This window comes from Mauremys reevesii, linkage group 6 (genome assembly GCF_016161935.1).
Source record: "Mauremys reevesii isolate NIE-2019 linkage group 6, ASM1616193v1, whole genome shotgun sequence".
Taxonomy (NCBI): Eukaryota; Metazoa; Chordata; order Testudines; family Geoemydidae; genus Mauremys; species Mauremys reevesii.
Genome location: NC_052628.1, coordinates 57,293,432 through 57,306,245, shown reverse-complemented (window position 1 = coordinate 57,306,245; position 12,814 = coordinate 57,293,432). Strand labels below are relative to the sequence as shown.

The window sequence follows — 12,814 nt, the reverse complement described above, 5'->3', positions numbered from 1 at the left end:
GTGTAAAAGTCAGTTGGAATTGAATGTAGATAAGCATCCAAGAAATGCATTTTTCTCCAATTTTTTTAAACTCATCCTTTGCCTGTATCTTCATTAGCAGAGTAAATAAACCCATTGTCTTTGTTTTTATAGAGTATATATTGTGGGAAAGGGGAACACTGAGGCTCTTGGTGTTCACATAGGTATGGTTGTTAGCTTTTTCATATTTACTTACCTGTGAGATTTAATTGGAATGCATCTGATTAAGAATAACTTTCTCTCTCACTATCCAGGTAATGATTTGTTAGTGAATCAGACAGAGATCATGCAGTTTGTTGCATGTCCTTTACACTGTTCTATATTATCTGATATAATGTTAGTGTTGTGATATTTCAAAGCCTGATTTATGCCATCTTCAGTAGCGGTTCTATTGGAGTTAACATGAGTAAAAGTGGCATCACTGGACCCTTACTTTTCTAGATTTTTGTTTGTGTAACTTGTAACAGTTGTGTTTTCTTTGTTTCGTTTCTTTTCTTTTCTTATTCATATCCTCAACAAGGTCCTTTCCCCGGCTTTTAACATGAGAGAGGATAATTATCCCCACACCATTGGCACTAATATGTACAATGGCCACAGACTCCTCTCCAGGTTTCTGTAAGAGGTTTGTCTAGATCAGGAGTGGCCAAACTTACTCATCCTCTGAGCCACATACAACAATCTTCAGAAGTTTGAGAGAAGGGGCGCAGTTGCCGGGCTCAGGGTTTCATCCCCGCAGGAGGTGCCTGACAGGCCTCAGGGCTTCAGCCTTGCTCTGCTGAAGCTCTGAGTCCCAGCAGGTGCACCCCACAAGGCTGAAGCCCCGAGGCCCCCCTCCCCACTGGGCAGAAGCCCCTACCCCACCACCTCATTGCGAGGCAGAAGTCCTGATCTTCACCTGTGACTGGAGTCCCAGGGGAGCCAGCTGAGATCACTCAATTAGGGTGAACTGCAAATAAAGGGGCAGGCAATCTCGAAAGCTGGTGGATATTCCAATACTTAGATTTACCAAGTCAGCACAAAACAGCTTCTATAATACCTCACTGGTTACCCAGAAGCCAACAACACAGTTCCCTTAAAACAATGCGGCCTTGGGCCTCCACCCAGACACCCAAGTCAAATATGAGGAGGATTACTGAAAATCTTATTCATCATATAAAAAAGTTCTACCAATCCCAAAGGATCGGACACATTACCTCCCAGGTTAATGAATATTCCAGATCTTACCCAAATACACGCTTACAGGCAATTCTTATTAACTAAACTAAAATTTATTAAAAAAGAAAAGAGAGAGTGTATTGGTTAAAAGATCAATATACATACAGACATAAGTACAATTCTTGAGATTCAGTGTAACTTGTAATGGTTTTGAGATCCAGATTCATAGCAGAGATGGTGAGCTTTGTAGGTTCAAAGAGTTCTTTCAGAATTGGTTCATAGGTTATAGTCCAATGTTTATATTCCGGGTGTTCCAATTTGGGATTGGAGATCTCAATCTTGGGCTTAAACTTCCACTGCCTGAAGCATTAAGTAGATCTGAGATAAAAAGAATTGGGACCCAAGGCATCTTTATACAGTCAGGAGTCCTTAGGCCAGGCCTGCACAACTCGTAAAGCGGCGAGGGCCACATTCCTCCAAAGAAAACAGGTGAGGGCCGAAACCTCCCTGCCCCGCAGAAACACCCCACCCCAGGGCCACCCAGCCCTGCGGAAACAAACCCTCCTTCCCTAGCGCCGCCCCACCAAAACAGTTGTGGGCCAAAAAGGAAGGTTGGGGGTGGGGAGGTGATACTTTATTTTAAATCAACCAGGGGCTCCCAGTTGAAGAGGTGGCTGGGAGCCTTCAGGGGCAAATTAAAGGGCCCGGTGCTCCGGCGGCTGGGCCGGCTCTAGGTTTTTTGCTGCCCCAAGCAAAAAAAATTTGTCTGCCCCCTGTCCCAGCCCTGGGCTCCTCCCTGTTACCCCCCTGCTGCCCCAGTCCTGGGCTCTCCCCCCACCCACAGCCGCCCCAGCGCTGGGCTTCCCCCTTTCCTCCCCACCAGTGCCCTCTCCCCACCCCACTGCTGCCCCAGCCCTGGGCTCCCCCCACCAATGTCCCCCACACACCTCCTGCCACCCCAGCCCTGGGTCACTGGTAACTCGCTCCCAGGGTGGGTCATTCAGCAGGAATTTTGGATGTGCACAAAACACAGACAGGATTGGTTCCCATATGGTTACAGAGCTGAAGTAAAGTGGAACAATTTTCAGCTTGTGTGATTGGAGGATATCTGGATGCATATTATAAGCCTGTCCTCCATAAATGAGGAAAAGTTGAGGTGCCTTTATTATTCTTTTGTTCCACTCTTTCTTTCTATGGGGAATTTGCCAATGCAATATCACTGTCTTCCTTTTAAACAAACAAAAAGGCAATGGCTGTTGAAAATAGCAATTCCAGTCCTAATAAGCATTTCTTGCTCAATTTTATCCTACTTTTTCTACAGCAAGTTACAGTGGATCAGTATATTTGATTTGGGAAAAATGAAGTAACAGCTGCCCAAACTGAGCTTGAGCACTCCTGAATTTTGAGGTGTTCAAATCTGGAAGGCAGGTGCTGGGGGAGGGGGGGTGGGCTGTGGGCTCCATGGGGGAGCATGGCAGCAATGTGTTTGGAGGTGCATGGAGCCAGACATGCTGGTCTGAGTGGCACGGTAAGGGGGCTGGGGGTTGGAGAAGGGGTAGGGGGTTCCGGGGGGAAGTCAAGGGACAGGGAGCAGTGGGGGTTGGATGGGGCGGAGGTTCGGGGGGGCAGTCGGGACAGGCAGCAGTTGGATAGGCATGGGAGTCTCAGGGGTTCATCAGGGGACAGGTGGGGGTGAGGTCCTGAGGGGAAGTTGGGGGGATCTCAGGAGGGGGCAGTTGGGGACAAGGAGAAGGGAGGCTTAGATAGGGGCTGGGGTCCCAAGGGGCAGTTAGGGGCAGGGGTCTCAGGAGGGAGCAATCGGGGGACAAGGAGCAGCGGCATTTAGATGGGGGTGGGGTCCTGGGAGAGGGGTATCAGGGGACAAGGACCAGCAGTGTTAGATAGGGGGTGGGATTCCTGGGGGGCAGTTAGGGCAGGGGTCCGTGGAGGGGGCAATCAGCGGCCGCGGGCCAGGATTCAAAAGGCGCTGGACTGCCCTCTGCTGCAGGCAGCGCAAAGCCCTTTGATTCCCCGCCGCAGCTGGGATTTAAAGGGCTCTGGGCTCCCCGCCGCTGCGGGCAACCCAGAGCCCTTTGATTACCTGCTGCCGCTGTGGGCAGCGCAGAGCCCTTTGATTCCCTGCCGCGGCTGGGATTCAAAGGGCTCTGGGGTGCCCGCAGAGCGCCATGTGCGGGGGATTCAGAATCCCCCCACGGGCCGCACAGTGAGGGTCTGCAGGCTGCATGTGGCCCCCGAGCCGTATGTTGTGCAGGCCTGCCTTAGGCAAACAATAGGCAATCATGGATACTTTGATGTAGAGCTATTTCCTAAGTGTCACTGGTAATTAGCTACCCAAATTAACACAAGGCAATTCATCCATTAGGCAGTCTAAACTTTAAAGAGACCTATAGACAGTGACATTATTTCACCCAAGATTCATCTAGATGTTAATATTCCCTTTTGATCTTTAAATCAACAGCTATCGTGACAGACAGGAACAGTGTGTTTACATGGCTAACATTTGACAAGATATGGGTACACATACAATTAGTATCGCCTCCAATTTCTAACAATATAGCTTTGCATTTCAAAGTTCTAGCCTATCTACCATGGAATGGTCCTAATTACTGGTTACATACTCTTCTAAACACGTCTCTAATGGTTGGCTTTGGGTCATTTAGCCTGTAAGCTGCTTAACCATTTCTGGCCATGTGTCACACTTTGTATAAGATTTGTTGCTTTTATATAACAGTGATAGCAACAATGGTTTGCATGGTCATACTTAAATCAGATAACGTCAACCTCCCCCACCCTCGCCCCCCGTCTGGTAGGTGGAGAATGGAGAGGGGAGGTCTGCGAGCTGCACTTTAACTGTAAAAGAGCTGCATATGGCTCATGAGCCACAGTTTGGCCACCCTGGTTTAGATGCTTCATGAGATCTGTCATCCTCTCGTGGTAGACAAGTCAGCTAACAGCCACCGCATACTGATTTATTAATTTTTCCAGTGATAAAAATCCCCATATGTAAATTTCCTAATTGCTTCATTTAGATTATAATTCCTTTTTAAAGAAAATTCTATAAAGCACCTTGCAAAATTATACTGCTAGCGGTGTATTATCAGTACTAATACTTCCACCACAGTCCATTTGCTTCTGACAACTATATCTCAGCCCTCCAGCCTGTGCTTTATAGAATTACTCAATGCAACAATTTAGGTATAATTCATAACCTGGATGCTGAATCTGTGTTGTTGTTTTTTTTATCTCTTGCATCTGTTTTTCCTCTTCAGTCTCAATGGATTTGTTATAAAATGGCTTGTTCTGTCATAGAAGGCTGATATTATTAATTTTATGCAGTCCAGATCTGATAGTTCCTTGGTCATTTCCAGAAGTAGGCACATTGAACTTTAAATGAGCAGCTTCAAATTTTAATTTACTTACCTCAGATAGGCATGAACCCTATGGTAATCCTGCTTTAACAGGATGAAAATCCACTCTGAGAAATGGACACTTAAGAAACATTTATTAATTAAGGAAGTTTCAAAAAAAGTTTTCTAATACTGGAAATACTTTCTTCTCTTGTATGTCTTAGGTCTTCGATTATGATTTTGGATTTCAGGATGACTTTATTGGCTCAGCTTTTATGGATCTCACGTCACTAGAATTAAACAGGTATGATGTAGGTGTGAAAGTCCATGGAGTCATATATGCACAGTCCTTGAGGTGTCAACTAATCTCATCCATGTGGCATTGCAAATAGAATTTTCAAGATGCTTAAAAATAACTAGCCTCTGCCAATTCAGCTAACAGTGAAAGGACACGTAGCCTTGGAGCATTGCTGTAACATTAATGTTAATAATACTGTGTTAAGTCATCATACATAACACTTGCTGCAGTATCTACAGATGGCTTAGGAGACAGCCATTTTATTTCTGTTCCCATGGTTTTTGTTGTTCTGAGCTGTACCGCATCTTGTTCTTAAATTTAGTTTTCTTCTGATTGAATTGCTTCAGTATATACAAGCTGCTTGGAAAGTGTGAAATTGTCAGGATCCCAAAAAGGGCAGTTGGCACCAAGGGTTTGAGCAAGGTCAAACCTGAGGCTGAGAGTAGCAGAGGAATTCATAATCAAGTTCCAGTCTGGGGTTGATACCAAGGATCAGAGTCTGAGTCAGGTTTCAACGGCTGGGTCAGGAGGAAAGGTCCAAATGAAGCTGAGGTTGAAGCCAGGACTTCAAGAGCATGAATGGAATGATTGTGGCAGCTACAGGAGATGTGTGCTGTTGCCAGGACACTTCCTGGAACAGCTCTTGGATTTATATACAGCAGGGAGCTAATCAGTAGCTGTGAGGCTGCTGCCTTGCAGACCTCTTGAGGCAGGACTTCCCATGATCTGTGTCCATAGCAAGTCATGGATAGTGGTGCATGAGCTGGTTATAGCTGCTGCAGGGTGGCAGTATGGAGATGTTCACTGCCTGGCAGCTCAGCAGATCTAGGTTTGAGACATGCTGGCTCTTACAAAAATGTATTTAGATGTCTGTCCTTAAGAACAGAAATAAACTAAAACTCATTAAAGTAATTGATTTTTAAAAAATTATTTTCTAAGTTGTTTCATATAAAATGTGGATTCTGTTGAGCCTGATGCTTCAGAATCATCATTAAACTGGTGCTCGAAATTCAGAATAAATGTTTGTCTTTTGGTCTTCTAGGCCAACAGATATTACCTTGTCTTTGAAGGATCCTCACTACCCTGACCATGATCTGGGATCTATATTATTATCAGTTCTACTGGCTCCCAAAGAAGGACAGAGGGAAGTGGTAAGTTTAAAAGTTTCAACAAGTAAGTGTTAATCTGTTTTCGCTTACAGAACATAGATAATGTGATCCTTCCATGGTCATATGATTAGTAGCATAAGAAGAAGAGACTGCAATCTTGAAACAAATTTGTTATAAGTAGACACTATTGATCAGTGTTTATCATGCGTTTGAGCAAAAGTGTCATCCTTCATATCAGATCCTCTTGTGAAAACAGTGAGGGATCCGGGTGGAACATAAATGTACAACAGTCTCAAACAAAATTCCAGGTGAATATTAGTAATTAATATGGAAGTGCACTGATGAACCATTTTCTTGTTAAAGAATTTTGGACCTAGTGCTGCAGTGTCAACATTTCAGACATATTCCAGTGTTGGAATGAAGAGGGAAACTTGTAATAATTAGAATTTCTGCTTCTTGGCATTTAATTGTGAAAACACTGGATATTTTTTGATGTCTTAGTAAAGTGCCATAAATAAAATAACCCTTTCTTTTCTACACTTAGTGTAATTTACTTATCCATCATGCCATGTAAAAGACAAGGGCATGGCACAAAAATGATGGTCAAGAACAAGGATTCAGAGATTGGGAGCAGCACAAAAATAAATACATTAAATAACTTAAATAAGCATTTTTTTGGTCAGGATGGATTTTCATTGTCAAGCTTTTACCAGGTAGCTATTTGCTTCAAGAAAGAATCTGTGAAATTTGCAACATATTAAACCTGATTCACAACTTCATAAACTAGTTCTCTCTCATTTTCAGTTAAAATATATAAGGAGAAATAATTTTATTTAGTTTCCAGTACAGAACATGGATGTAACTATAGCTTTTAAAAATATGAGAGTTAAGTAATGAAAAATTAATGTGTATAATGTGTCAGTTTTTATTCCTGAGCATATTTGCTTTTATTTATTTATGCTGACTGCAAAGCTATCACTTTTCATTCAAAGGATGACATTTCATAGAATCCGAGAGGATACAGCAGTAAGAACAAAATGGGCACTTTAAAACACTGGAAAATGTTGACATTATGGACAGGGGCTCTGCAGGGCGCTTGGGCGAAGAAGCAGCCGCCCGCCCGCCGCCCCTTCCCCGTCCGAGGGGGTCCCTCTCCGGCATCCGGATCCCCGGGGAGGGTGGGGAGAGGCGGGCTTTGCGCATGCATGCGGCCCGCCGGCGGCGGCCAGCCCGGACGCCGCGCCGCGACTGCCTGCGGGGAGCGCGGAGCTCAGAGCGGCCGAGGAAGGGGGACCCGCCGCAGGCATGCATGCGCGCGCAGGTCCGTCGCCGTCGGCTCCACCTGCCCGCAGGCATGCGGGCCGAGCTCGGAGGAGCCAAAAGCCGCCCCCCCCCCCCAGGGCCGCGCCTGCGCGGCGGGCCCGCTGGTGCCTAGAGCCGCCCCTGATTATGGACATTTTGGCCATTAGATGCGGAAAACTTGAGCTTTCCTACAGGATTTGCCAATTTTATATTTTTTGTGGACCCCTTTATTATTACCTCTGTCATTAAATTTGATCTTTTGTGTAAAATTTCTGAAAGTGTATGTCCTATTGAGTTTCGAGTCTAAGACACGTAGGTGATTTTGAAAATGTTATCCTTTGGTTTTTCCAAATGCCAATATAATGTAAATTTAGCATTTAGTTGGGATCTTTTCTCCTGTTGACTTTTGAGTTACAAGCGCTGCTGGCCAATTTACATTAGAAATTTAACTAAATTAGAAATGTAGAAATTAACTACAGTTTGAACAGTGCCTGTAAAATAACATGGATTCTCTTTCCTATAACACACATTTTTACTCCCACAGGGGCAGAAAATTGTTGTAATCTCATGAAGGACTCCTCTATTCAAATTAATGGGAAACCTTAGTCTACCCCCTAGAATTTCACAAAGGAAGTGGAGAGAATCCTTTCTGGAAAGCGGCATCAGCCCCTTCACAAGTTATATAGTGAGATGAGTTTTGAGGCCCACTGTATGATGGTAAATCCTCCCCACTGCCTTTTCCATTCGCCACATAAGAACATATCCAGTGGTTCATGGAATTTGGGTTGACATATTTGTCTTTGTTCTGAATTATAAATATATTTTATGTGAAATAGATTTCAAGAAATATTTAGTACTCATTCCTAAACACCAAAATTGAAACAATCCTTTTAATCTTCTGGGTGTTCAATAGGGAGTGTAAAATCCGCCCACCACAGCCAACAATCAAACATAAAAAGTCTTACTACCTGAAGCAACCATCAAAGGTCAAGTAAACCAAGCTAAGTGATTAAGTAGGTAGGAGAACAGAAAAAAAAGGTTGTCTCCATGGTCTTCCGCAGGCTGTATTTTACCCTGTTTAATACAGGACTGTAGTAAGTAGTACATAGTAGTTGTATGACACTCCAACAAGACTATCTGCTTACAAGATGAGGAAGGCTGTGGAGGACTAAAACACTGTTTTTCATTTTTCCTCCAGCTATAGTTAAACCACCAATACATGAATGTGTATGCCTGGTACTTGGAATGCTGTAGAGTTAGAATTCTGAAAACAATTCTCTCACCATTAAGCACCCTCATGATATTATGTAAGAGTTGTCTGAAAAAAAGACACACCTATTGTGTGCATATTCAAAAAATGAAAATGCATTGTCTCTTTTAAACAATTGCTTCATCCATTTTGCTCAGCACAATATCCTACACATTTGCATCATGACAAGTATTTCTGATAAATTGTAAAACATATCTGAGATTAAAATTTGTCATTAAAGCAGGTATTACTGAGCTATTTGGCAACAACCCTGTTGCTCAAAGTTTAACAGTCAGAAGAAGGAAAACTTCTGATGTAGAAAGTAACATTCTACAGATTTTTTTTATTTTTACACACATACTCAAACACAGATATATATTGTGCTAGTCACTATTCAGGAAGAATAACTATCCATTACACAGTGAAATCTAAATATTCTGAATATCATCTCATAACAGCATGGCTTCTTCATTCCTGCCCCTCAACAGGATCTTTACCTTATGGGATAGAAATTGAATGTGAGAAGGGACAGGAGTGCATAGGTTGGCTGGCTAGCAGCCTCTTCCAGATTCAGTGGATTATGATGGTAGCAGCAGGAAGACATGCTGTTATATTAGATCTTCAACTCCATTTACTTTCTATATATTATTTTAGCAAAAGGGACAATATTATTCTTCCATTCAAACTGATCGTTCGATACCTCCCATTTTGAAGAGGTCTGCGACCTTCATTATTCTATTTCATCATTCACTATTCTATAATATGAGGATGGAATTTCTTTTTAAAAAATAGCATGCCAAGCTATGTATATTGGAGTAAAGTTCTAGCAAAGTTACATTAAAAGAGTTTGTGTCACCGTGAGGGAAAGAGGACTTACCAACTTAACGCTGAGTTGGTTCATAGGAATGCATCAATTATTTAAAGATTCAAGATGCAATGTATCTTGTGTTCAGCTTCCCTGTTATTTACTTATTTATTTTATTTATACATAGAGATTTAAAAAATTTATTTCTTTCTAATTAAATCATCATCCTAAGGTGTTCTTTTAAAAGGTCTTGTAATAATGAGGGTAGTTTTCAGGGAATTAAATTTAGATGAGATTCACGAGACAATTAATTATATTAGAGATATAAAGTAAAACCTTTCCCTTAGTTACTCCTATGCATCTTCATAGGCAAGATGTGGTCCTTGTAAAATAATTATTCAAATAACATATATGGTCCCAGAGTAAGTAATGAGAGCAGATGGTCTGTAGTGTTTGAATAAATAATTTTCCTTTATACTCTGCCATCTGTATTGGTACAGTATACTTATTAAACTGTACTTTGGAATAGGACTGAAATCTTTGGAGCATCTCCAAACATGGTTTAATAGTTCTAAATACTGGAGTTAGAAATATTGTGTTTTAGAAACATGTTCAGAAACATCCTTAGGTTCCATGGGTAGGGTACCCCTATGCTACTGACTTGAAGGATAGTGCACTAGGAGCTCTGCAACTTTTACATCATCATTTGGCAGTGGAGATTAGTCTTGGTACTCTTGTCTCCTGCATGGATTCTGTTCCTCTCTTCAGCCTCTCCCGAACAAACATTGCCAGTAATTATGAACCTTTGAACTATAATGTTGTTTGATGCATTTGTGATGCAGATTACAAAGCCTGATATGATCTTTTGCTCCCCAAACCAGAAGGATTTGGAGTATCGTGGCGGCTAAATATTTAACCATAGTGTGTTGAAAGAAGGTAAGGCTTCAAGTGTTAACTTTTGATGGTCTATCAAGAGTAATGTGACTGAGTAGTGGATGGAGCCACATCCTTTTATTCCATTTGTGAAATGTTGAGGTGTTTTGGTTCTATGTTGTAGGGAAACACAGTCGGTTTAGAGTTAGTCCTGGAGGTGGTAAAAATATTTGTAAGCATGTTGTATATTCTTATCTGTGCAAACAGATGTGTGATACAAATGTGGAACACTGAAAACATCAAACAGTATTGATTCAAGAATAGTAGGTGTTTGATTTTAGGGTGCCCAGCCTTTGTAGCTTAGAAATACCCAAAAGAGAGGTGAGCGACACCCAGTCTTGCACGCACTCGCTCTCCTCTCCAGTGCTATGGAGCACTTTCTCTGGTTTATCTGCCTGAGAGAAGTTCTAATGGGATGGAATGTCAAAAATACTGGTTGATGAGAGGATCTTCCTTCAGATCTGCAGCTGATGTATCCAGTTTCCTCACATAAAAAATTGTCACTTTCGAAAATACAGAAAATCTGCGAAAGCATATTAGGTACTGGGAAGTGTGAGATGGTATAAACTGTGTAAAATTATGCTAAATATTCTACATTTCCAATATTTCTTCTAGGAGAAAAAAGAGACCTTGGCTTAAAAGAAATTCAGTACAATATTGGTATAAGTACATTCACAATGTATTATTAAAATATCATGAATAAAAATGGTAGTTCTATAGTTTTAGGGCCATTTTAACTATAAAAGCTATTTTTCTTGTGTTGCTTTCCAGAAATGGATCCTAAATATATATTAGTTGCAGTAGCACTAGTTCCAACAATTCTAAATCAGAAAATCTTGTGTATTTACTGTGTGGTGCTAACACTGTCCTTTGCTTACATGAATAATGCAGTTTGAATCATTTGTCATTGTGTAGACTGGCAGTTTGGATAATCAATTAAAGCAAAAGAAGAGTTGAGAAAAATAAAATATGATAAGCACTAGAAAAATGCTATTTCTAATTACAAAAATTAAGCAGTACTGTATGAATGATTTTAGATTTTAAAAAATCTAATTGGAAAAAATGAGGCCTGAAATTAGCTTTAAAATTATCTGAGTCATGTAAGAATAAAGCTTGTTTGGTTTTTTAACTCACTGCATTTGTTTATGATAAATATTTGTTTTGTAAAGTGTAATGTAAAGCATGGCATATATATAATTTACAACTGCATGGATACTGATCTGAAAAGCATATTGGTGTGCCTCTTGTAAACTTGTGTCTGTATCATGGTCATTTGTGCTATTATGCAAGCATGAGATTTTTTCTAGCTCTTTTTCTAGCAAAGTTCAATGCCCAGATTTCATCACTGGAGAACTTACAAAGTAACTGTAAGTTTGTTTGAGCTGCATGTTCCTTTATGTCTTCTAGAACTATAAACTGCTTGGCTAATGTTAGAAGATTAAAAATAAAATAAAAGCTAAAAATTCTCAAATATACGAATGTTAAAAGGATGTTACTGATGAATGCAAATAAAATCTGTGGTACTGATTTGTTTCTGAAGTGGTTTATCCCAAACGATGCATAATCTTAGTTTGATTTTAGAAAAAATATACCCATTGTTAAAATGCAGCTGATTTGTTTGTTCCCTTGAATTCTATTATGTTTTACCTCTGTAATATTTATGTATCTGCCTAAAGGTTAATAATATCACAGAAAAAGAAAATGAAAGAGTGGAATGGATTCAGGTCATGGAATGTTTTCAAATGATACCATTTCCTGCAGCTCATCTATCAATCTGTTTTGTTTTATGCATTTATTTTATTGACTTCTAAGGAAAGTTGATCAGATTGTTATTACTACAACTTTAAACTTGTACTGCAAAAGCCTATGTTTTAATATTGATAAGCTCCAACGTACAATCATGCGTTTCTGTAGCTAGAATATAAAGTACATTTCTCAGAGACTAAATAGTATTAGATTTCTATCTGATTTAGACTTGGGGCCCAATTCTCTCCTCACTTAGGATATGATCCAAAACACACTGTATTGAGTGTGTGGCAGTGTGGAACACTGAATAGGAGTCAGGAAATCTGAGTTCTAGTCTTGGCTCTGCAATTGACTCAGAGTGTGACCTTAGTCAAGTTACTTAACTTCTCTATGCCTCAGTTTTCCTGTTTGTAAAAATAAAGATAATAATACTTACCCAACATTGCCCTTTGACATCTGTGGATGAAAAGTACTTGCTAAGATTTGAGTATTATTTATTGAGGACAGAATTTGGCCCTTTAGGTTTAACCTTCCTTAGCAGCTTAAATAAATACACATGGGTTAACCAGTTTTCTTCCAATTTTCCAGTTAAACAAGGTTTTATTTTTGGTATGGAAAAGTCTCATCATTTATTTTAAGAGTATCAATAACATGCATCTTTCTTCCCCTCCACTTTTTTTCCTCCATGCAGTATTTTTATTTCCTGGCAGTGAAATCTCATATTTTAAATCTCTTTTCTGGCCACCTGAAAAAGAAAGTGACTAAAATTAAGCATAGTGCACAATTTGCTTATTTTGCAAGGGACAACGAGAGTTTCAGTGAAGTTAATGC

At 40.7% G+C, this 12,814-nt stretch overlaps 1 protein-coding gene across 15 annotated transcripts in view; it reads left to right on the top strand.

Moving 5' to 3' along the window:
* Positions 1–12,814, top strand: part of MCTP1 (multiple C2 and transmembrane domain containing 1) — a 444,146-nt gene that overhangs the window by 216,279 nt on the left and 215,053 nt on the right. For all 15 annotated transcript variants that reach the window (XM_039545048.1, XM_039545043.1, XM_039545040.1 and 12 more), the window contains 2 exons: positions 4,766–4,845; positions 5,882–5,990. In XM_039545048.1, coding sequence (XP_039400982.1) covers positions 4,766–4,845; positions 5,882–5,990 — 189 coding nt within the window. The remainder of the gene's footprint in view (positions 1–4,765; positions 4,846–5,881; positions 5,991–12,814) is intronic.